Source organism: Pelobates fuscus, chromosome 8, assembly GCF_036172605.1.
Source record: "Pelobates fuscus isolate aPelFus1 chromosome 8, aPelFus1.pri, whole genome shotgun sequence".
Lineage (NCBI taxonomy): Eukaryota > Metazoa > Chordata > Amphibia > Anura > Pelobatidae > Pelobates > Pelobates fuscus.
In genome coordinates, this window is record NC_086324.1 from 157,517,890 (window position 1) to 157,544,883 (window position 26,994).

Below are 26,994 nucleotides of genomic sequence, written 5' to 3' on the forward strand. Positions count from 1 at the left end.
AGTGTATTGCTTCACTCAAATACTACGTTCATTAAGAGCACATTAAAGAAAAATGTATTACAAAAATGTAGTCTTTAATAGTATTTGGGAAAAAGTTTCTGTTTTTGGTGCTTGGTAAGACAATGTCTAAGGACCAGATTAGTTATTAAGATAAATATGTTCTTAAATACACTTACTCCATTGGTTAATGACGACGATAGAAGACAGAATAATACATGCATAAAAAGGCGGATGGATGGATGGATAATGAGACATACAGTCATGCTTGCATTTGTGAACAAGACAAGAAGTACTCAAAACATTGACTTTTACAAAAAGCAGCGACCTACGCCAAAAATAAAGCATACTGCACATGTGTATCCTCTCCCAGCATCCTCTTCTGCCAAGCATAGACCGGCTGAAACAAGCTGCGGCAGGGGCCTTCTGAGGAGATGGGAGAAGATCTTACACAGCTGTGGTGGAGAGACGTGTATACATGAACGTGGGCCAGGAGATGGCTGGCTGCTTGCTTGGAAACCTTACCCTAATCTCATTCCTGATACTTGGACAGGAATCTAAAAAAAAAGTGTTTACCTGAGACCCTCAAAAGTCATCCTGGCTGTACTACAATCAGAGCCGGCTCAATATACTGTACTGCATGGACCAAGGGCCTAGTGCTGCCTCCCCTCCCCCCCCCCCTCCTATTTACCAAAATTCCCCCTCCTGATGTCCTCACATTCCCATCCAGTGCATCTCCCCATCTCCTTGTGCCCTACAATGCATCTCTCCATATACCCCAGCGCATCTCTCCATATACCCCAGCGCATCTCTCCATATACCCCAGCGCATCTCTCCACATACCCCAGCGCATCTCTCCACATACCCCAGCGCATCTCTCCACATACCCCAGCGCATCTCTCCACACACCCCAGCGCATCTCTCCACATACCCCAGCGCATCTCTCCACATACCCCAGCGCATCTCTCCACACACCCCAGCGCATCTCTCCACACACCCCAGTAGATCTCTCCACACACCCCAGTGCATCTCTCCACACACCCCAGTGCATCTCTCCACACACCCCAGTGCATCTCTCTACATACCCCAGTGCATCTCTCCATATCCCCCAGCACATCTATCCACATACCCCAGCGCATCTCTCCACATACCCCAGCGCATCTCTCCACATACCCCAGCGCATCTCTCCACATACCCCAGCGCATCTCTCCACATACCCCAGCGCATCTCTCCACATACCCCAGCGCATCTCTCCACATCTCCCAGTGCATCTCTCCACATCTCCCAGTGCATCTCTCTACATACCCCGGTGCATCTCTATACATACCCCAGTGTATCTCTCCACATACCCCAGCGCATCTCTCCACATACCCCAGCGCATCTCTCCACACACCCCAGTAGATCTCTCCACACACCCCAGTGCATCTCTCCACACACCCCAGTGCATCTCTCCACACACCCCAGTGCATCTCTCTACATACCCCAGTGCATCTCTCCATATCCCCCAGCACATCTCTCCACATACCCCAGCGCATCTCTCCACATACCCCAGCGCATCTCTCCACATACCCCAGCGCATCTCTCCACATACCCCAGCGCATCTCTCCACATACCCCAGCGCATCTCTCCACATACCCCAGCGCATCTCTCCACATACCCCAGCGCATCTCTCCACATACCCCAGCGCATCTCTCCACATACCCCAGCGCATCTCTCCACATACCCCAGCGCATCTCTCCATATACCCCAACGCATCTCTCCATATACCCCAGCGCATCTCTCCACATACCCCAGCGCATCTCTCCACATACCCCAGCGCATCTCTCCACACACCCCAGCGCATCTCTCCACACACCACAGCGCATCTCTCCACACACCCCAGCGCATCTCTCCACACACCCCAGTGCATCTCTCCATATACCCCTGTGCACCTCTCCATTTACCCCAGTGCATCTCTCCACATCTCCCAGTGCATCTCTCGACATACCCCGGTGCATCTCTATACATACCCCAGTGCATCTCTCCATATCCCCCAGCACATTTCTCCATATACCCCAGCACATCTCTCCACATACCCCAGCGCATCTCTCCACATACCCCAGCGCATCTCTCCATATACCCCAGCGCATCGCTCCATATACCCCAGCGCATCTCTCCATATACCCCAGCGCATCTCTCCATATCTCCCAGTGCATCTCTCCATATCTCCCAGTGCATTTCTCAATATACCCCAGTGCATCTCTCCATATACCCCAGTGCATCTCTCCATATCTCCCAGTGCATCTCTCCATATCTCCCAGTGCATCTCTCCACATATCCCAGTGCATCTCTCCATATCTCCCAGTGCGTCTCTCCATATCTCCCAGTTCATCTCTCCACATATCCCAGTGCATCTCTCCATATCTCCCAGTGCATCTCTCCACATACCCCAGTGCATCTCTCCATATCTCCCAGTGCATCTCTCCATATCTCCCAGTGCATCTCTCCATATCTCCCAGTGCATCTCTCCATATCTCCCAGTGCATCTCTCCATATCTCCCAGTGCATCTCTCCATATACCCCAGTGCATCTCTCCATATACCCCAGTGCATCTCTCCACATACCCCAGTGCATCTCTCCACATACCCCAGTGCATCTCTCCACATACCCCAGTGCATCTCTCCATATCTCCCAGTGCATCTCTCTATATCTCCCAGTGCATCTCTCCATATCTCCCAGTGCATCTCTCCATATCTCCCAGTGCATCTCTCCACATACCCCAGTGCATCTCTCCATATACCCCAGTGCATCTCTCCTTATGGACCAAATAACTCAGGACCCTGGTAAGGATGGCTCTGTCAATATTTTCAACTCGACTGACAACCATTAAAGGCGCTTCTGCGACAGCGGCCAAATAAAACTCAGTCACGTGACCTTGCAGGCCCAAAAACGAATGCATTGATTGAATGCTTTTCTGTGGGGAAGCATGGATTCACGCATGGCACACACTGCACATCAGGTCTCCAATGCTCCCCTATGATTGCATTGGACATTCACCGGAGGAGACCATACCTCTTCCATTACTTCACCAAAGTAGAGAGGTAAGCAGCACCCATGGTGCCTTGGCACTGGAAAAAGGTGAGTAAGTTTATTTATATTATTTTAAGGCATACATGGGGATGGCAGGGCATCTCTAATTAGCGACAGGAACACTCAATCATTAGGAATACAGGTTTGCATTCCTTACACTTTTGTGTTCCTTTAACAATCTTAGTGCCAGAAAAGTGTGTAATGCAAGCTCACACTCCATTAGATCCCAAATTAATTGATTCCCTAAGCCAATGTTTAAGCTGCTGAGATAGGTAACTAGAATTATGCACAATTCAACCGTAACGTGGCCAGACTCAACCAGAGCTCGGCAGTGACATCTCTACAAATTCTCTATTTTTCAAGGCCCCAATGAGAGGTGTTGAGCATATTCACTGCTAACGTCAATGAGAACGTTCCTTACCAGTCCTGCTGAACTTAGGAGTCTACTAAATACTTAAAACAGAACTCAGCAAGGACTTATATGAGTTAATCTACTGAATCCAGGAGATAATATAAAAGTACCTGATAATATGAGCCTTTAGGAAGTCTTGTAAGCGGGAAACATTCACAATCACCAGATCTCCGTTCCCTCTCTCCTTGCAGGTCCTCTGTGCCTCGTACCACCCAGCTTTCTCAGATACCAGCTGATAGCAATGTGAATTATTTGGAAAAAGTATACTACCATCCGGACATTCAGGGGAGACTACGGGGAAAAAATACACCAGCCTCAAACACTGAATACAAACTACACAAGGATGATGAATGCAGATCTAAACCGCTATATCTCACCAGCTGTTATAAATAACTTGGGCCAGGTTAATTCCCATGCAATAAGTTAATATCACTATTATATTACATATTAAGATGACATATTTAAAAGAACATTCCAGGCACCAGAACAACTTATGGTGCCAAGAGGTCCCTTCAGGGATTAAATGGACAGCTGAGTGGAGATGTCTGGAATGGACAATCTACTGATTATTTTCTGGTTCTTTTTTCCTTCCATTTCTCTTGGCATTAAATATCGGAATATGCTATTCACATTAATACACATTAATGATGCCACGTATTAACTCAACATGTGTTTGCACTTACCTGCCTCACCACGCTCAGAAATTACTTTGTATCCAACATCGACACAGGTTCCACCCCTCATTGACACAGTGATGTTTAGACTCTCCTGGGTTCTCACAACTGAGGGGCATGATATCTGCACTTCCTCCGGCAATCCCACCACACTCACTTCGGCGTGATCGACTACATTTCTGCTTCCCACAAGCAGTGTTACAGTGACGTTATACGAGCCCGGCTTGGCATACCTGTGAGTCATATTCATCGTACCATTCACTATCTGGTTACCCAAGTCCCAAAGTAATGATGTGATGGGAATGGGAGCTCTGGCTTCCAGCTCCAGAGCTTCTCCAAGGGTGTAGACCCGTTTGGGCATATGAATAGTGAGTGAAAGCTGAGAGGTGAACACATCATGAACGACGGTCAGGCCACAGCTAGAGAGAAGGGATGGTGTCCCACACACATCTTGACAAAGAGACAATGTTCTGCTCTGGAGTGGTTTACCACATAGGCACCCTTGCCGTGAGTCCAGAGCTCCATGAGTATACAGTTCCACAAAGCACAGAGCGCTGCAGGATTCATTATTGGGCTGAGGCAAGTCAATGGGTTTGAAAACCAGCACAGATTCATTGCTACTTGAAGGGTTCTGTGGGCAAGAGATAAAATCGGCTCCTGGAAAATGGAATATAAAATAGGTCAGTAAAGTGTCCTTTGTGTATACCAATTACCAACATAGAAACCTTATTTTGTTAGGTGGCAAACAGAGTTATTCAACGTTCAATGTCAGCATACTAAACAGTACTACCTACATCAACCAACAGGGGATAAGAAGGACACAATTTCTGTCTCCTTGGTTCTGCATGAACCCTCAATGTTCTGCAACTTTTTTTATTACATAGCCAAATCTATTGTATTTTGGCCAGTAAAGGACATGTTAAACAACACCCGCACATTAAAGGAGAGAGAGTTTCCATGGTGGAAATTAATTGCTGTCCAACACACTATCCATATGGTTTCAAAATCTCTCTTTGGTACTCTCTGTATGAAATGCAGGTTTTTGGAAAGGCCCTGATAAAATTAGTAATTTTGACAGATTCACCTGTGTTCAATTTAGTGTTCACAATAAATAAAAATAAAATACATTTTAAAAAAACTTAATAGCTGAGTTGCTTGTTGTCAAAACTGAGATTTTACGACTAAATAATATACGAGTTACTCTGCGGGGTGTACTCTACTTACCGCAAGAAGACAACGCAAAGGACACATTGAATAAGGGTTGTCCAGACACTATGGATGGCTGGTCACAAAGTGTAGAGTCCGGCTTTAGAATTGTGACATTTTGTTCTTTGGCCCAAAGAGGGAGCCATGCGAGACGACAGTCACACAGCCAAGGATTTTCACTTAGGTCTCTAGAAAGAGATCCAACAAATTTAACAAACCTCAAAAACAACTGTGTGTCAACATAACATAAAAGGACAATCTAGATGTTAAATGATCTTAAAAGCATGTTAAAAAATATAGACAAAGAAACCAAAAGTATTTTTATCATCATATCTGTATATTCAGGGTCAATGATATGATTTTGTAGTTTAGGTCAACAGTTTACCAAAAGCCCTCAATGATTTCAAAAATCTACAACACTGAAGAAAGAGAATCATTGATGAAGTCTTATCTGACCCCTCTCTTTGGTGGGAACTGATATCCGAGAACCTACAATATAACACAACATTCTTGCACTGTTTAATGATGGCAAGGAGGCAATGACCAGTGGACATGTAGATGTGGTTCCAGTGAAAATGGTTTAGAAATACTTGGGTGAAATCAAAGTGCCCAAGAACAGGACATGGAAATCAGGCCTTTGCCTGCCTTGATCTATGCACATTTTGTAGCAAACTAATCCATAAACTCACACACATTAAGCTAAATGTCTATCCTTTATAATGATGGACTTACAATTCTTGCAGAAGTAATGGTTCAAACAGCCCTTTATCCAAGGTAATGATACTGTTATTGGACAGGTCTCTGCAGTAAAAGAAAAAAAAAGTGTCAGGATATATTCGATTATATGAAATCAGCTTTATTCCAGAGCGGCAGTGAATATTTTCCACATGTTTAAAATCTATATTTTTTCCTTATTCTGGTGATTGTCTTCTAATTTCCAATGTGACAAAATAGACCAGGTATATTTCCTTCCCCCCCGGAAAAAAAACCCTTTCCATCTGTCCTATGAGGCTCTGTCAGCCTACAGACGTAGACGTACACCGAGCATCCAAAAATTAATAAGAGTATTTAAAGTCTCCCAGGGAGCTTACAATCTAGAGGCTTACAGATGGTACAGGAGTAGAAGCTACGATACTTAAAAAGTGTTTGTCAGAAAAGGTAGGGAGCCATTTCATTTAAAACTGTAAAATTAAATTAACATACCAGACTGTACAACCCAAAAAAAAAGAACAGAGATTGTTTGACTCTTTAACTGATGTAGACTGACAGGAAGCACCTGTTAGGTCCACACACGGAGCAGCTTGTGCCCTGATTTGTGGCACAGAGGAGATCGGTACAAGCTATGAGAAGCGTCCAACAGACTAGTCTCGACAACTGGAATTTTGCGCCATTACCCACGTGAGGCGTAGACAGAAGAATGATCACTAAACTGCCATTTTAGAGCCATCAACCACGCAGAGCTGCACCAACGAACATGACATCCCCACACATGACATATCATGGACTGGTGAGATTATTACAATTTTTGAATGTCTTTGCCGGCTTTAAGGCTTATCTGTGATTGGAATATTATATTGAAGATTTTTTACTGTCATTTTATTTATGTTTTTCTTCTTTGATTTTTTTTTATCCTTTATTGGCCTATATATGCATTTTTCTGACAGTAATTTTTAGGACTATCCATAAGGCAGCTATATTACAAGAGTTTAGTAACATGATCAAATGATCTCTATTGCCTTGTATAAAAATCTTTTTTTGACATGCCGTATTGTTGCTAATAACAAATTCTGTTTTCTTGTGAATAAAGTAAAACTATTCTCTTTTAAGGATAATGGGCACGAGTATTTAAAACGGAAACCATTAAAAAAAAAAATTTGGAAAAACATTTAAAAACAACAGGAAAAAAAACAAACACTCTCAACAAAGTTAAATATCAAGTGAGTAAAAAAAATCCAAAAATCCAGATTAGGGTGGGAGGTGAAATATGAATTATTATTTTTTTAAAATAAATTCAGATTATAAAAATGGTGTTAAACAAACAGAAACATCGAATGAGACAGTTGTATAGTAAGGTTAAAAGGGGTCGCTTTTATTCTGGGCAAAGCAGGTCTTCTACGGAAGTCTATTTATTGTAGGCAGTTGCCTAGGCCCAATGAATACGGTGTTTCTGTTACAATGAAGGGCACAGAATTTTGGGTCCCAATCAGTGTAATAAATACAGTCAGCCAAACAACAAAAACAAACCAAAGCAATATAATGCTATGCAGTTCCTCTCCTGAATCCACATTCCTGGTTACACAGTTACAGGAGCGTCAGGAAGAGGTCACGGAAAGTAAGCAAGGTGACAACACCATCAATAACAGCAATAACAGCAATAACAGCATTACACCAGTAACCGTCACCACCATCCTGACTGATTCTACAGATCTATAGATCTCTATTACCAACGATGCAACATCATGGGTTGCCATCATCATTGTCTTTATGGAGAAACATATTCGCAATGTATACTGCAGGGTGCTATTTTTAGAAGTGTGCCTATCAATGGACCAGTATAGGTACAATACCACTAGCAGACATATTTAGGAAATTATAAAAGGGGTTTAGCCTTTAACTGGGGCGCCCAGAGTGGTAGTTGCATTTTACATATTAAAAGACAAGAAACATCTACGGAAGGTCCAGGTAAGAAGCAACACAGTTCATAACCGAGCATTCAACCGAAGGTAAAGTATTCACTCAAAAATAAATAAATATAAAATGAACACATATTCTGTCAATTGGATTTACTCGGTGAATCTGTATAACTCTCCCTTAAAATATGCACCCGTATCCAGGGATCCAATACCTCCCTGGAAATCTTAAGGAAGGGAGGACATGACTGCTGGCAGGGATAAGGGGTTGGGTCATAAGGGGATACATTGTGGCACATGGGGGACATTAAGATGGGGAAAAAGGGGAGGGTACTCACCAGTTCCCGGGCAGAGGTGTAGTGTTGCTAGCTTCCCGCCCGCCCACCCAAAAGAGTGTTTATGATGGTGTTGTTGTTGGTTGTGTGCTGTTGTTTCTTTGTTTTGTCACAGCTCGCGGTAGTCCTGGCCAGCGAAGAGGTTTGGAAGAAAGTGCCCAAGCGGCTTGGGGAGTCGCAGCCTGCTGAGAATTGATGGCGGGGGCAGGCTGCATCGGACTCGTGGGTCATTTGATAGAGCTGTCTGTTGGTAATCCCCAACAGCTGACAGGTTGTGGACGCTGGTGATAATCTATGTTAATTCTGTTAATAAAGCTGTGGCCGTTGCCCTTACCCATACAAAAGGTGTTGTGTATTTATTGGGCAACGGGTGGTGGGAGTTTTTGGTCCGGGGTCAGCAGTCATGAGAATCTGCCCATAAATTGTGGGATCATTTCGCCCTAACACCCAGAGATTCTGCCCATTCACCCAGATAAGCTAAGACCATATCTGCCCATGTGTAGTGAGAATCTCCCCATTTACCCAGATACCCGAGGATCTACCCAATCACCGTTAAACTCTTAGAATCACGCCATTCAACTTGAGAATCCGCTTACATAGCCGTCAGGAATTGATCCAAATGCTCAATGCGCTAAGCAGACTGTGCTTATGCTACCGTTAATGTAAACTGCAACTGTAATTCCAAGCAGCATCACGAATATTACCCATAAATTATATCGAAAGAGTTGCCTAGCAGTATGTCTCCCTGCAGAATGTCTGCTCCTTCTGAATTTTATTGTACAGGTTAAATGTAAAGCTTTTTCAGAATTCTCTGCGAAGATTATCTAAGTTCCATAATAAAAGAGATTGCGGATATAGTAGGTTTGCATATGCATAAAACTGTAGATTTGGAAGCATGACATAATTTTACATCTTTTTTTGATGTCCACCAAGGCTTACGCACTATTCCACAGCAGTGAAAGGGTTAAAGTTCACTGTGAGTGCGCTGTCCGTGGCAAACCTCCGCCGAGTGCCTGTTGCAATGATGTTGTTGTGTAAATTTTCCCACGAATGCTGGTGAGGTAATACTGGCCAGCAGCCGATCTAGCTTCGAGCCCCAAAAAAAGCTGGAGACAATACATTGTCACATTATCTAGTCTGTCACTACCCCCAAATTTATCCTGACAGTCCTGTATTAACCCCTTGAGTGAATTATAAGGCAGCAACTTTTAAACCAATAAACATTATTATTACTATTGAACACAATGGATTGCAGCAGATGTTTTTTTTTAAAAAGCATGTCTTTCTGACATTAATATAGATAAAAGCACTAGTTCACTTATCTGACCGCAGATGACATGTTTATTGCAAGATATACAAAATGTGTATATATATATATATATATATATATATATATATATATATATATATATATACAGTATATATATATTTATATAATAACGACAGTCATCTCTATAATTTATAATTAAACACCCAAACTCTGCACAAAAAAAATATTAATCATGTCAAATTTTGCTTCATTCATATTTTGGAGTGCGGGGGACTAATTAATTTAACTGTCAAGTCATGTGGTACAGGAAGGATCCAATTTTAGGTATACAGAACAACAATACAGAAGTACTTGTTGCTATTGAACAACTGATCCAGAAAAGGCTTTTACCGATATTAATTAGACTGCAACCAGGGACTTAAGACATGGTGTCCCTCACCCAATATGTCATGCAAGCTGATCAAGAACAACAAACTAAGGTTTTTATTGACTGAAAATAACACAGAGTAGTGGGTGCTATGCCCTTGCGTTCCGCTCCTTAGTATATCTCGGCAAGAAATAAAACATGACAGGTCTATAGTCGCCATTTGGGCAGTCGGAATCCAGGACAAACCACCCCCATAACCTAACCCAATAATACACAGACACTAAGTAGTATGGGGAAATTTGTCCACAGCTTTATTAACCAATAATTATAATAATAATAATAATAATAATAATATCGATAATAAATTAACAGGTAAACATGGGTCATTGCCCCCCATACTCCGCCCCCTCGCATCCTGTTCCTTCGGCTACCATACAAAAGGCAATGACCCCCATATAATAACACATATATACATAATTATAACATACACCAACTTTATATCAAAGTGCCAACCACCATTAACCACGGCAGGGGTATACCCGGATACCCCTGCCCCACCAGGTTCTGAGCCACCTCCAGGACTCGAAACCTCTCAACCACCGATGACCACAATCTGTTTATTCCACCTCACGTTCATCCAGGGGAGCCTATTTCCTCTCCTTCAGCTCCCCGTCCCGCCGCTGTGAAAGAAACGGGTTAAATAAACACAAAACAAACAAAGGGAGGGTGGGTGGGACAAACTCGACCAGGTAGGAAGTTAGAATGACTCACCTAAAATGGCTGCTCATTTAAATAGCCAATCCCACTTACCCATAATTCCAACCCTCGCTTACTTCCTCCTAAGCCCGCCTCCTAACCCCTGTCAAGGCCTTTTTCCGCTTAGCTGCGCTCTAGCTACATGGGGCTACATGACAGGTCTATAGTCGCCATTTGGGCAGTCGGAATCCAGGACAAACCACCCCCATAACCTAACCCAATAATACACAGACACTAAGTAGTATGGGGAAATTTGTCCACAGCTTTATTAACCAATAATTATAATAATAATAATAATAATAATAATATCGATAATAAATTAACAGGTAAACATGGGTCATTGCCCCCCATACTCCGCCCCCTCGCATCCTGTTCCTTCGGCTACCATACAAAAGGCAATGACCCCCATATAATAACACATATATACATAATTATAACATACACCAACTTTATATCAAAGTGCCAACCACCATTAACCACGGCAGGGGTATACCCGGATACCCCTGCCCCACCAGGTTCTGAGCCACCTCCAGGACTCGAAACCTCTCAACCACCGATGACCACAATCTGTTTATTCCACCTCACGTTCATCCAGGGGAGCCTATTTCCTCTCCTTCAGCTCCCCGTCCCGCCACAAGCTCAGACCTTGACCCCTTAAGCTGTCTGAGCTCCGCCACCCCGAAGAAACAGAGCCATCCTTATACCATCCTGCCAACCCAAGTTGAGCAGGTCCAGACCCACATCCGAGAGGTGAACACCATCCGAGCGGTAGTATCCTGGCAACCCTTCCTCCAACTCCAGGTGCCGTACCACTACACCCCCTACTTTCCGCACCAAGCTTGCCATCAAGCTATTCACCTTCTTCCTGCACCTCTCCATAGCCCCCGGGTCCCGAGCGTGCCGCCACCGGCGCCGCGGGACAATCTCAGACCAGACCAACATTACCCCCGGAAGCAGGCCCCTTAACTTATTAATGTCCTGCTTCATCCACTTCACCAGCCGGCGCTGCGGCGTAAGGCCCAGGTCATTTCCCCCCACATGTAATACCAGCACGTCTGGCGAGTACCCTGCTGCCAGCATCCCAAACAGTTTCCCACAAACATCCCCCCAGCAAAAACCCCGACACCCAAACCAACGAACTGCCAACTGGCCTCTCGGAAAACCCAGCTGCTGGCCTTGCGCTCGAGCTGCGGCCCTCCTCTCGGCCCAGAAGACAAACGAATGGCCCACGATCCATGCCACACGCCCTGGGGGGAGAAAACAAATGATGAGGGAAGTCCAACAGAGACCCCTACCCCATCCCCAACCAACACAGCGAAACATCCCAACATAGCCATTACCCCTCACATCATAACACAAAACCTTTCGAATTTGATGGTTCTACACATTTTTTTTTTTTTTTATTTTTTTTTTGAAATACGAAACAGTCCCCTGCCATTAATCCAATAGACCCAACCGGACATAGGAGCGGAATCTTACCGATTCCCACCTCCCGATCCTCTTCACCACCTCGTCCCCCAATCCCAACCGTGCGGCCTCCGTGGCCGCCCCAATACGGAACGAGTGCGTCCCAAATCGTGCAGCTTGAAGCCCCAACCTGCCCAAGCCCCACCGAAAAACTTTCGTGAACTGGAACCGAGAAAGGGACGATCCGTCAGCATGCACCAATAAGGAGCCCCCCACCGCTGGCCTCCGCGCCAGATACTCCACCGTAGCAGCCACCGGGCACAAAGCCGAGCCTGGCAAGGCCCCCAGTGTCACGTCCCGGCCCACGCCGCGGACGTCCGTTTTGGACCTGCCAAGGTGCACCACCACCTTCCTATCCAGGATACGGACCCCCGACAATTGCAGGCCCCCCTGCGCCAGTTTACTAGCACTCACCAATTCCCCTACTCGGAATGCCCCAAAAAACGCCAAAACAAACGCTACTTTGAACAGTAAAGCCTCAAACCCATCAAAACAAACCTCATGCAATATACCCACCAAGTCCCCCAGCAGCCGCACCGACACCGGGCGCCTGGTATCCGGCGCCCTGCGCCCCTTGCGATAACCCTTCAGGGCTTGCCTGATGACGAAGGTCTTGGTAAAGTCCTCCTTCCCATGCCACCGAAACCAAAACGCCATAGCCGCCATGGATCTGTCCACCACGGCAGGGGACGGCCCTTTTGTCAGCAACTGACAGGTGTACCACAAGAAAGCGTCCCGCAGGGCCTCCCCGCTGTCCATGGCCAACCCCTCCAGTGACCGTTCCCACAAGCCCCAAACCTTACTGTACGAGGCCCAAGTGGCCGGTGCCAGAGAAGCCTTCACGAGTCCTCCAAGCAGGACGCCCCCAGCTGCCAAATCTCGTCCGGGCAAGCCAGCCCTTCCTTCGATGCCCCCGGTGCCGCCAGCCAGAAACGGGACCACTGAAAACGAGATAGAGCATCAGCCACCTCATTCAAATAGCCGGGAACATGGCGCGCGCGAAAAACAACATTTCGGGACATACACAGCAATACCAGTCGCCTAAGCAGCTGAACCACCGGCTTTGATGCCGCCGACTGGCGATTCACCGCGTGAACCACCGCCATGTTATCCGAGAAAAATACCACTTTCCGATCACGCAGCCTGTCACCCCATAACGCTACTGCAACGACCAACGGGAACAACTCCAAGAAAGCCAAGTTGCGCATAAGAGGGCTCGAACCCCAAGAGTCCGGCCACCGCTCCGCACACCAGGAGCCCCCGAAATATGCCCCAAAGCCTATACTGCCCGAAGCATCCGTAAAAAGCTCCAGCTCGGCCGACGACTGGCCCTCCTGCCGGAACAACACCGTCCCATTAAAATCCCGCAAGAAGGCATCCCAGATGCCCAAGTCCGCTCGCATGGCCGCCGACACCCGTACGAAATGGTGCGGGGATCTAACCCCCGCGGTAGCGGCCGACAAGCTGCGACTAAACACCCTTCCCATCGGGATGACCCGACACGCAAAATTGAGCAACCCAATCAAAGACTGTAGCTGCACCAGAGTCACCTTGCGTGCCCCAGCAACGGCAGCCACCGCCCCCCGAAGCCTTGCCAGCTTATCCTGGGGCAGCCGACATTCCCCCCTCCCAGAGTCAATCTCCAGACCTAGAAAACTCAGACACGTGGTCGGGCCCTCGGTCTTATCCGCCGCCAGCGGAACCCCGAATTGGCCCGCCACCCACTCAACCGTCCGCAGCAGGCGCAGGCAATCCAGGGAACCGGCCGGTCCCACACACAGAAAATCATCTAGATAATGTACAATAAGACGACTCCCCGCTTCCACCCGTATCACCCATTCGAGAAAAGTGCTGAATTTCTCAAAATAGGAGCACGAAATGGAACAGCCCATGGGCAGACACAAGTCCACGAAGTAGGCCCCTTCAAAGAAACACCCCAGCAGGTGATGACAGTCCCGGTGGACCGGTAGCAGCCGGAACGCGGCCTCGATGTCCACCTTAGCCATCAGGGCCCCATGCCCGGCCCGCCGGACCAAATCGACCGCCCGGTCGAAAGATGCATATGACACCGAGCACAATTCCTTATGAATACCGTCATTCACCGACTCCCCTTTCGGGTATGAGAGATGGTGAATGAGTCTAAATTTACCCGGCTCCTTCTTGGGGACCACCCCAAGTGGGGAAACCCGCAGGCCCTCCAGCGGAGGCACTACAAATGGGCCTGCCATGCGGCCCAGTCCGACTTCTTTGCCCAGCTTTTCCCTAACCACATCCGGGAAGTCCGCCACAGACTTCAGGTTGCGCAGCCTCCCTTGACCCCCTCGTCGCTCCTGAAACGGAATAAAGAACCCCACCGCAAACCCCGCCAGGAGCACCGCAGCGTCCGCCCTGTTACCGTAGCGGCCTAGCCACGGCTCCATCGCGCTTAGCTTCACTGGGGTTAGGCCCAGGGGAAGCGGATGCACCCCCTCCCCCCGGCGCGACAGCCGCGCCGGCGCCTCCGGACTTACCCTTCTTAAAGCAGCGGTTGAGCCCATGAGCTCCCCCGCAGCCGGAGCACTCATGCTTGAAACGACAGGAGGCTCCCCATTTGCATTGGCCCTCGTTATAGAGCCAGCATAAGCCCTTTTGTAAGGTGGCCGACGAGGCGGACTGCCCCCTGGCGCCGGCCGAGCTCTGAAAGGGCTGCGCTTTTTGCGCCATCATTAGCTTCATCCAGAGCGGCAGGTCCATTTGGTCCCACCGCATACCCGGGTTAGCCGCCAGCCGCTGCCGAAACTGCTCGTCGTACCTCCACCATGCCAACCCCCCGTAAGTCCGGTACGCCTCCCAAATGCCATCCAAATAGCAGAACAAAGACGAGCACAACCCCGGCGATTTCTCGCCGAGCACGCTAGCCAGCACACAAAAAGCCCGCAACCAATTACCGAAGGACTTCGGTATCTTGCGGTACCGCTTCCTCTTCTCCTCCTCCTCTTTTTTCTCATCCTTCTTATCCTCCTCCTTGAGGTCAATGAAGTCCTCTAACGGGAGGAGGGAGAAAATCTCACAGAACTCGCCCTTCCAAATCTTATCCTTCATGTCCTGTTTCAAATGGACCCCCAGTGGGCCCGCAAAAGATACGTACGCGTGCTGCCTAGCCGCGTCGGGGATACCCCTGGACAACTCAGCCCTTTCGCTCCCAACCTCCCCTACGTCCTGCGGCACCACCAGATCCCCGCCCGAACTAGGTCCCGCGGAATCCCGGATCTGAGAACCTGAAGCCACTGCACCCGGAGCCCACACCTGACCAACGCCGCTAGTGTCACCCCCCGCCCCCAATGAGTGGAGTAGTGCCTGAAGTGTGGTAACTAGTGCGCTAGAGTGTAGTGACCCACTGGACTCACCGGCCAAGCCCCCCGACACCGGAGCGGTGGGGGCTGCAGTACAGATCGCCTGACGTCCGGGAAGAGGAACTTCCGCCGCCATCTCGCCGACCGGGGAGCCCACCCGGTGCCCAGCCTGTGAGGAAGCAGAACGGCTCCGAAATCTAGGACAAGGAGAAGAAGTCCTGGGTAGGGGGTAACGAACATCCACTCCCCTCCCGTCCCGACCCCGGGAGCGCCTGCTCTGCACCGAAGCCTCCCGCTGACCTCTACCACCACGTGGCACCCGGGAACCCCTGGGGCTACGACTCCTCCCGTCTCTACCAGCAAGCCGCCCCTGCTGTCCATACCGAGGGGCTGCCGCACCCTCCCCTGCTGAGCTATCCGAGGGGGAGCAGTGCCGACCCGACCGCCCCCGAGCATCCCGGGACCCCAGAGATCTAACGGGCGAGGGACTGTCACTACTACTCCTGGAACCCGGGCCCCCCCTGCGCCCCTCCACTACGGAAAGACCCGACTCCCGGCCTACCCTACGCCCTTGCCTAGCTACCTCCGAAACCCCCTCCCCCACCCCCTTACCTCTGACCCCTTGCTTGCCAGACCCCGATGGCCCCGAACTACCCACCACCCCTACGGGAGACCCTCTGTCTGACCTGGCCCCCTCCCGGGAACCCCTACCACCCGTAGAACTTACTCCTTTAGAGCCACATTTTCTCTTCGGGGCCCCAGGGCCCTCCCCCTTTCCCACTAAGGCCTGTGTACCCCCAACCGGCTTACTCCCGCCCCCCCCAGTGGCAGAGCTCCCCCGAACAACCTTCCCGCCAAGAGGGCCCCGACCTGAGCCCTCTGCACTTGCCTGATGCCTGCCATGCGGTCTCCCGGATCCAGCCTCCTCATCGTCCCCGCTGTCCGAAGGGGGGGAAGCCCTCCTGGGCCTCCCCTCCGTGGGTCTCGAAGCACCAGGGGGCCGCCCGGCCGCCTCCGACCTGCTAGCAGCCGCGCCCCCGTCCACGATATCCCTTTGCCGCCTAGTGCACATCCGAGGCTCCGTCCGCACACGGGGAGGCAAGGCCTCGACCACGCGGCTCCCGGGCCTGCTGCTGGTCGTAACTGGGACTCCACTGCTACCGGGTACCACTTCACCGGGCCCCGCGCCCGGGCTTAGCCTCCTCGGGGGCCTCCGGGCCCGGACCGGTCTCCCGCCATCGCCGTCCCGATCCGCCGCCTCCGCCAGGGCAGGGCCAAGCTGTGCCCGTAGCCAGTCCACACCTTGATGCCGTGCTGCCGACCTGATCCCTTCCAGCAAACGCTCCACGTCGTCCATTGTTCCTGCAGAGGAGACAAAAGAAATCCGACCAAGCAAAGTCCGCGCACACCGAGGCGAACACAAACTCGACCAGGTAGGAAGTTAGAATGACTCACCTAAAATGGCTGCTCATTTAAATAGCCAATCCCACTTACCCATAATTCCAACCCTCGCTTACTTCCTCCTAAGCCCGCCTCCTAACCCCTGTCAAGGCCTTTTTCCGCTTAGCTGCGCTCTAGCTACATGGGGCTACATTACATCCACTTATTTTATTATATTATATTAATGTTTGTTCTAGGTATGGCACTACCTCCAACTCTCGACATTTTACCAAGAACGGATTACGAATCAACCAGGCTTTCAATAATAGAGCACTTCTTTTGGAAACTCCTATAATTGACAAAATTCCAACCACAGGTTTTTGTTCTGAAAAACAAATTTTAACCATATTACAACATGGAACGGAGTTAGAGGCTGCTCTCCCCACCCCACCTCCTGCACTTATAAATGGTAAATCTGCACTCTTGGAGTGAGCAGGAGTTTTGACTTCATTTTTTCTCAAAGCCGCGCAGCTCACTCGTGGGAAAGGGATGGTGGGGGGAGCAAGAGAACATAATGTTCCCAGAAACTGGAAATAAGAAACATGTTGTGAATCAGGAAAGAGACAATCTGCTTTACAGAGTCCCAGACAGTGACTGACAATGGCCCGTAGCAAAATGGAAAAGGGTCTTTTAAACTTGGTAAATACTAGCAAACGGGGAAAATGTGAACTTGTATTATCCAGGAAATTGTTACACTACTACACAAATATTACACTTGGAACTAGGTAGACAGTATATAGCTGCTTCAAACCCATCTACCCTTGTTTTCATGTGTAATATACTCAATATGTCGATGACCGTATCTTTGACCAGATGGCCATGCCTCGACTTTGTGTAATATTTGCCTTTTTATTACATATTAGTGTATTTCTCATCCATTTGATACAGACCGTGAATATACATCAAAACTGTGCATAATCACCCAGTCTTAGACTACAACTTGCAATACGAAATACATATAACCCAGTAGGGTGTTGGGAGACATGAAAATTCCAGAGCAGGACTTTTCAAAGCAGTCTCAAAAAAACATTAATGGTCCAGGTTCTACCAATACCACCAATAGAACAGAACTGGATAATCCTTAAAGCCTGTGATACATGTGGTCTTTAAGGACATGACCGTAAAGCTCTGATCTAGAGAATGTAGAATTACGGTATGTGTATTTATAACGTAGATTTATGTTTTCTTATAGTGTTGGGATTCATGAGCTGTAAGCATCAGATCCATGAATTTATGGCCCCTTAAATGTGTCCCATCTGACTAGAGTGGTTTTATCTCCAGATATTGAAACTTCTGTGTTGATGGAATAGAATAGCATCGTTCATAATCACAACACACAAAGCTACAGACCACAAATATATGAAGAATAATATGAGCTACAACTGATACAAATGAGGAGAGTGTTCCATCAGATATGGCGCTGGACCAAGTTATCCCGTGGAACTTGGTCTAATAGCCCAATAATTTGGCCGCTTTTTTCAAAATCCAAATGGTCAAATAAATTAAAGTGAACCTTGTCTAGACAAATCAGACCCAACTATTAAGCCCTGTTAACCATAGTTAAAAGACCACACCTTGTTTGCATTGCCTGGTTAGCACATATTTTGTGTTCAGAGCAGCCGACTGATAGACTGTGGTCACAATTAAAATTACCCATCTTTTCTTGCTCAATAACCTCTGATCTACCTGGAATACACTTCCCCATTCCATATTCTTCTCTTGAACATTTGCCCCCTTTTTGTCTCCTAACCTCCTAGTAACCTATGGTATCCTGCATAGACTGATAATTGGACTGGAGATCTTGCAGAAAAATCATTTATTAAAAAAAAAAAAAGATTTTTAAACAAGATTTTTAAAATAAAATGTTTTCCATACTCCGCTATACAGTCCATTGAACATTAAATAGTCTTTATGAAATCGGACATGAAGGGTTTCTAAAAGAAGCATGACAAGTCCCAAGGCCAAGAGCAAAGGTTATCTAAAGATGCTACATGGCTTTTTAAATAATCAGGATTGCACATCAATAGGTCAACTTTGCGTCTAAATAGTACCCACATGTCATACAAAATATGTACATTACAAATTAAGTTATAGTTAATTCCTTTCAAACAAAACCAAATCTAAAAGACTCCTTTTCATTTATCTAAATCTATGCATTCCGGTGTTAATCTTATGTGGAGACCTTAAAAGGCTATAAGGACATATATTTTCTTTAGAGCGGCTGCAGGGTGTATAGAACTCTACCAGACAGCTTTTGTTCGAGGAACAAATTAAACTTTGCAGGAATTTACCATTTGCTAACCCTCCATTGTTTTAGGGGGCACGGGTAGCAACCTAGCAACACCACCCATCCCCACCAACCCTCTGTTTGTTCTAAACCAGGGAAGGATATTTTAGGTTTTTTTCACGTTATTTTCTGGGTTTTTCTTATTGCTTAAGACGAACAGTCATATCCCACAATTTTCTAATTCTGTGCTTGTTCATCACTATACCTAACAAATATGTACTTGTGAGGTATAAAAATAAAATTAAATATAGCAACCCACACTTCTTTATCCTACAACTGGGCATCTCTAACCTAGCGCCCAGTCCATCATCGTTATAAGCTCTAGATGTTGCACCTGTCAGGCAGCTTAGAGAAAGCATACAGAGAAGACAAGAAATTAAACAATGTTTCTCACATCCTCATTTGCAACGTGTGCCTTGGCTGTGCCTGGTCTGAACTGGATTGTGAATTCATTTGCTAAATATTTATCATCTTAAATGTTAAAATAAAACAACTCATCAAATTAAAGACAATTAACACAAGTTATAGGTGTTTTCAGTACTTTGTTCAATTATATAATTTCCAAAGAAGGGACCGTTCCCCCCTTTAAATCACTTTATGGTGGCTTCAACAAACCACTGATCAAAACAATAAATTAAAAAAAATTAAGGCTTTTCCTGGAACATGTCGATTGTGATTTTCCTATTTTATCTTACTTTCTCACCCACACCAATTACTGTTAGTGTTTATTCTACATTTTTACATTATGAGTTGTGTTACTGAATTGTATTTTGCTCAGTACTTTTCAGTAGACAGCAAGTCACAAAGCCTACATGGGTAGGACATCTCCAATATTTCTCGGAGCCTAAGAGGAGGCATTGTCCGCACAAGCCTGCAGACTACCCAACAGTTGTTTCTACTAAGCTATCCTTATCCCCTAAAACATGTAAAACAGATTTCTGTAAAAATATAAAGCGTTTCACACTTTGTGTTTTAAATAAAGCTCTATAAGATACACAATGACATTTTAAAATGTCTAATCTTGGTCCTGTTCAGTAGATGTTGGTCATCACGTCCGATCATGGTTGATCGATGACCTCTGTCTCAGTCTAAGGATGTCATGGTTCCACTCATATTCCCGGTAGAGAAGAATCTCACCATTATCAAAATGTTCATCTGCTGCTCTTCCAATTTTGATGGACAAGCTGAAATGCCCGTTAATAAACTCTAAGATATCAAAAGTCACAGGATCCTTTGTATAATACATATGGAAAAGCATTCACAGCTGCTAATTTGCTAATCCATGACAAGTGCTGTGTGGGAAGCTCTGGCAGTCGGGATACTGGTCTCTCTTGTGGTTGGATACAATGAGTCAGAAGAAAGACAACCAGAATATATTTGAGCAGTGAATCCAGAAAACTCAAACCATAAGTCATGTTTTTTCCATATATAGAGAAAGTCATTATTCAATAGCAGTACGTAATCTCTCGGTCATCCTTTAGATCCATTCCAATGATGTCTCAGCTGGTTGGTTATTTATAGTATCAACTACCCTTTAGGGCTACACAGTTTTCCTCCACACACATAACAAGCAGCAAGGGGATGGCTTTCAGACTCCCGAAACATGCTTCCATTCAGTGCAGTTCATCAGTGATAGACCACTTCATCATCAAAATATTTAATATCTCATACGCCCATGTTTACCATTCATCCTGTTGTGAACTGCAAATCCAACCATGCCCAGACAGCCGAAGGCTGACACCGAGTTATAACTGGCGGGTTTTATGATCTGACATTTATCTCCTACAATCTCAAGCTGGGGACTAGTTTTTATAAATATTTTACTTATATCTTAATAGATATACATGCTGGTTTAAAGAAGCCAACAGAAGGAGTACAAATCTATGACAGGTTCCTTAATTAACATTACATAATTCAATTTATAATCTGATCACACAGTAGCAGGGACCCTAAGAATTTTAAAATTCAGTCTGTATAAGCTTGGAGATATCCTCATATTTCAGAGTTCTTCAAAAGCTAGGGAACTTGAAAACCAAATACCGGTACCATATATTAATGATGGGGTCCCACTTAGACTTTGAGCGTTTTTAAAGTTGTATCTACTATGTTCTGCCCAAATTTGACCAATTCAAGGCTGTGGTGCCATACGCAATTTATCTTGAGAGCAAAATTTTTTTTTTTACATTTATTTATTACTTATCCCAAATTGTCATTGAACTAGCATTTTAAAGTGATCCAATAGGTTGCAAAGAAAGATAAAAAAAAAAAAAAATAATTGTTTTTGTTAATAAAAATAATGTTCTCCATTATCCAGTGTTGTTCCTGTTTTAACCCAACAATGACATGCTACAAATTACAGACTAAAAGAAACTCATGTAACAAACAATAAAAATCAACATACGTGATGACGACCATGAATCACATGATGATCCGCAATGAAAATCATAATTTATTTAATTGCCTCAGAATTTTGGAAGCTTTTACCATGACTTTTTTTTTTTTTCTTGAGGAATCAAACAAATTCACGGTGGTGTATAATAAATAAGGTATTGTGACAGCTAGTGCTCACAACTTTGTGCTGACCTTAGGGGGTATGATTGAAAAAGTAGCATGTCGGTTACATTTCTGATTACTGATCCACTTTCAGAAAACTTCCCAAGAATAGCTCCTTAAAAGAACCAAACTCTAAGCACCAGAAGTTCTACAGTTTCAGGTACTGGTTCTGGGGCAATGAGACAGAGGCAGTCTCTGTAGTGTAAACACTTCCTTGTCTGAGAAATGGCAGTGTTTACACTGCCAATACCACCTCTAGAGACTGTCACTCGGACAACATTAGAGGGACTTCCTGGTTGTGGTCCAGCAATCTTTACTGGACCAATGTTCAGCATCTCCAAGGTCTCACCGGAGACACCAAAACTCCCCATAGAGATTAATGCACCTCTATGAGGAGATGTTGATTGAAACAGAGTGGCAATTGCTCTGCATGTGCATTAGCCCCCAATGCTTCCCTTATGGGTAAGCATTGGATTGGCTGATCATTAATAATGACATGTCCCTTTATGATACAGTGCCCTACATAAATGAGTGTCTGATCATCTGTGATGGCAGCTTTCATTATTAATTTAATCAACGGTTAACTTAATCAAACGCCATCATATTTTTTATTAATCTAAATAAGAATCACAGCTTCCACCAGACAAGCCATCCCATGCTCCATGTAGCAAATTAACAGAAAAGAATGCACTACTAACAAACGATAACATGTCTGAGGGACAGGACAGATGCGTTCTCCGAATCCCGGCTACCGGTAATTAATAGCCGGTATATGATTAAATATGCAGTCGTCTGGTATCCCCTCTGCAAGATTGAGACCCAGTGCACACGCTCAATTTTAAACTGCTTCTCTCATTACTCTGTTGGACACATTCCATCCATCAGAGGCGGCTCGGAAAAAAAAAACATTATATCCTATTTTTTTTTTCTCTCTCTTTTCGTCTGAAACTAGGCAGATTGTGCCCGTGGATGACATAATAACAACTGACATCACTCTTGGCTCTTGTATAATCTGTCTGTTAACCCCGCTGAGGCTTGCAATCATTCCTATTTTGATATTCTATGAGGGGGAAAAAAAGAAAAGAAAGAGTATATTTTTTGTAAATGTGTACTGTAAATGTCAATGTTTAGGTACGTCTCCTTTTCATACATGCCTGAAATATTGATTTTACGATTATTTACTAAACCACCAGGCAAGACTGAAGGTTATGTTGACGTCACAGCAACTTAAAACTTATACTCTTTAAAGGCCATCTGTCACCTCAAAACTATTTTTTTTTTATATATATATAATAATCCTTTTATTCAGGTTTGAAGGGAAATAGTTTTTCCTAAAAAGTATATTAAAAAATTAGAAAAACTCATCTGTACTTTTGAAAACAAACAAGGATCCTGTCATTAGTAGGGATGAGGTTCTCGCCGCATTTTTATACCTCGTTTTTTTTTTTTTTTAAATCTATTTCTTTCAAAACTTGATGAAAGGAATATTATCTTAAAAATAGTTTTGTGAAATTTAAGTATTAGAATTACGGAGTGAATTGTACATATCTGACACTACAGATTTTAAGAGACTTGATGGCAGACTTGAAGAAGTAGATATTGACACAACTGATGTGTAAAAATGCCACATTTCATACTGGGATATGTCATTCCTATAAGTCCGTTTTTGGGCACAGTAGTAGAAAAACAGAAAATTTAAAACATACAAAAACCCTCAGTCCAAGCAATAGTTCATCAAGGCAGAACGCTATGGATACACATGTCTTATATTAGTTTTGGATCTAACCAGACAGTCTACTATTAAGAAACTTGTTACCGCTGATATGTACAATGTTCAAACCGACATCTGCTTCTCAGCTAATAAACTGGTTGAAAATTCAGCAGAGGAACTCTTAATTTACAAATGTTTTTAATGGGGCAGGAGTAAAGTGCGACTGAGCTGTAGCAGGTCTCAGTACGTTTCAAGATCCTTATTCAGTCCTTAAAGGGACACTATAGTCACCAGAACAACTACAGCCTATTGTATTTGTTCTGTTGAGTATAATCATTCCCTTCAGGCTTTTTGCAGTAAACACTGTGGTTTACATTACAGCCTAGAGACACCTCCACTAGCCACTCCTCAGATGGCTACAAGAGGTGCTTCCTGGGGCAGTGTTCCACAATGTGCGGCACTGACAGGCAGTGTCTCCACCCTCTGCATGAAGACACTGAACTTTCTTCATAGAGATGCATTAATTCAATACACCTCAATTAGGAGATGCTGATTGGCCAAGGCTGTGTTTGGCTTGTGCTGGCTCTGCCCCTGATCTGCCTCCTTGACAGTCTCAGCCAATCCTATGGGAGAGAATTGTGATTGGCTCAGATCAACATTTCTGATGATGTCAGCCAAGCAGGCAGATCAGGGGCAGAGCTACCAGCAGCAGAATGGAATAGGTAAGATTTTACTATACTTAGGCGTGCTAGTGGGGTAAGATAATGTTATACATGTTTGTGTTCCTGACCCTATAGTGTTCTTTTCAACTTGAGATTTTAGAAATAGATTTTCAGTGACATCGAAAACTGTTATAGAACGTCTGCCTGTGTATTATCAACCAACACAGTGAAAACGCATTTTACATCAGTAATCAAGCTGAACTAATCCAAGCATAGATTCTCACAGAACTCGATAAAATTAATCTAGATATATAGCAACATTTCACTAGACTAGATTTATAAATTCAAATAAAGCTTTAATCTAATGTTAATTACATATATGGAAACAATATGACAGAATTCTGAATAGTTTCTTAAAGGACCACTCTAGGCACCCAGACCACTTCAGCTTAATGAGGTGGTCTGGGTGCCAGGTCCCTCTAGGATTAACCCTTTTTATTATAAACATAGCAGTTTCAGAGAAACTGCTATGTTTATACTGAGGGTTAATCCAGCCTCCAGAGCCTCTAGTAGCTGTCTCATTGACAGCCGCTAGAGGCGCTTGCGTGCTTCTCACTGTGAAAATCACAGTGAGAGCACGCAAGCGTCCACAGGAAAGCATTGTGAATGCTTTCCTATGCGACCGGCTGAATGCGAGTGCGGCTCCTGCCGCGCATGCGCATTCAGTCGATGACGTCGCAAGGAAGAAGGAGAGGAGGAGGAAAGCTCCCCGCCCGGCGCTGGAGAAAGAGGTAAGTTTAACCCCTTCCTCCCCCCAGAGCCCGGCGGGAGTGGGTCCCTGAGGGTGGGGGCACCCTCAGGGCACTATAGTGCCAGGAAAACGAGTATGTTTTCCTGGCACTATAGTGGTCCTTTAATAAAAAATAAGATAAGAATGCTTATATTTAGAATTTGATCTGGTTTTAACTTCCAATTAAAAGTTTGTTTTGCATGTTCAGTTGATGTATTCTGCATGGAATTTCGGATGAAGTCATAGTTTTAACTATTACTACTGAAAACATTATCCCACGCAATTTCTTAAACGAACATAGCTAAAGAAATGGAAAGTAAACATTTACATATTCTGTAACATCTATCCAATCGGCCCTTACGGTCTGGAGTGTTTAGGAGTACAATGTCCATTATCGTATAGCAGGGTGGTCCATCATAACTAGCATTTTTTTTTTAAATTCATTTTATATGGGTTAGATCAGTGGCTCCCAAACTTTATAGGTTAAAGGCACCCTTAATATTTTAATAATTTTCCAAGGTGCCCCAAGTCAAATTATGTTCTAGGTTGTATATATATATGTACAGAGCAGCGGCATACAGTGGCTTATCCTGGTTTTGTGCTGCCCTAGGCATGACAAAACTCAGACGCCCCCCTCCAAAAAAGTAAAAAAAATAATCAGACAAATTTTCAGAACTTTAGATCTCAGCATCTAAAAATAGTTATAACTGACAAGAAGTATCAAATTCAACAGCATTCAACCGTTTCCACAAGACGCCAACTTTCATATTTTTAAACATATGTCGAAAAGAGGTCTTCGTTAATTCACTATGGAAAACTAAAAATCACTTGAAACTATTGGACACCAACAGGTTAAGGTGTTGCCATGACAGCAGTAGATTTAATGGGCCAACGAACAGTTGGGCCGAGTCTCCTACAGACCTGTCAAGGAAAACACACCGCTAATTTTCCTCTAGAACGTTTTTCTTTTTTCTTTTTTAGGGAGGGGGAAGGGATGAATAAGTGCCAATACTTCGTCTTTTCAGCTGACACCACCACTCTTTTTTTTTATTTGGGGCCTTGGCGCGTTCCATTTCCAATGGCAGAACGGAAGCTCTGAGGTTTTATATATTTTTCAGTGGAGAATGTTCCAGAAGTGGGAAACTTTGTGTCATAATACCATACCAAGTCTTTTAACACTTTGATTGATAAAAGGTCTAGGAAGAACAAAGTAAACGATCCCTTCAACTAATCAACCTGAGAGGGTGTCTAACTAAATCCTTATTTAGGTCTGTTTGGAAAACAAACCATAGCCAGAAACTCCCTATGATGGAAAAAAACGAAAAAATATACACGCCAAACTTTTTTTTTTTAATTCGTACAAAGATAATACACATTACTCCAGGCACTACATATTATGTTACTATAAGCTTTAGTGTTGTCAAGCTCTGTGATACACTCAAACTACACTCATTTGTTTATTTGTTGCTGGTGAGTTCTTGGATACATCCATTCACGCTGCACGGTAGACTGCTGAGGAACTCTATACATGATGTGCATATACATAGCAAAGACTTCCTCATTAATAAAACTCACAGTAATGTTTGGTATGAAAAATACAATGAGTTTTATTGCAGTGGAGCTCTGTGATATACTCATACACCACACATTACTGTGAGTTTTATTGCAGTGGAGCTCTGTGATATACTCCTACACCGCACATTACTGTGAGTTTTATTGCAGTGGAGCTCTGTGATATACTCCTACACCGCACATTACTGTGAGTTTTATTGCAGTGGAGCTCTGTGATACACCCATACACCACACGTTACTGTGAGTTTTATTGCAGTGGAGCTCTGTGATACACCCATACACCGCACATTACTGTGAGTTTTATTGCAGTGGAGCTCTGTAATATACTCATACCCTGCACATTACTGTGAGTTTTATTGCAGTGGAGCTCCGAGATACACCCATACACTGTACATTAATGTGAGTTTTATTGCAGTGGAGCTCTGTGATACACCCATACACCGCACATTACTGTGAGTTTTATT

The 26,994-nt window shown here is 45.0% G+C and overlaps 1 protein-coding gene across 1 annotated transcript in view; it reads right to left on the reverse strand.

The window, feature by feature from the left end:
* The window catches only part of PKD1 (polycystin 1, transient receptor potential channel interacting), a 132,868-nt gene that overhangs the window by 60,140 nt on the left and 45,734 nt on the right, over positions 1–26,994 (reverse strand). The window contains exons 2-5 of the mRNA XM_063430475.1: positions 6,091–6,159; positions 5,377–5,546; positions 4,162–4,809; positions 3,589–3,769 (exon numbers count right to left, since the gene is read on the reverse strand). Coding sequence (XP_063286545.1) covers positions 3,589–3,769; positions 4,162–4,809; positions 5,377–5,546; positions 6,091–6,159 — 1,068 coding nt within the window. The remainder of the gene's footprint in view (positions 1–3,588; positions 3,770–4,161; positions 4,810–5,376; positions 5,547–6,090; positions 6,160–26,994) is intronic.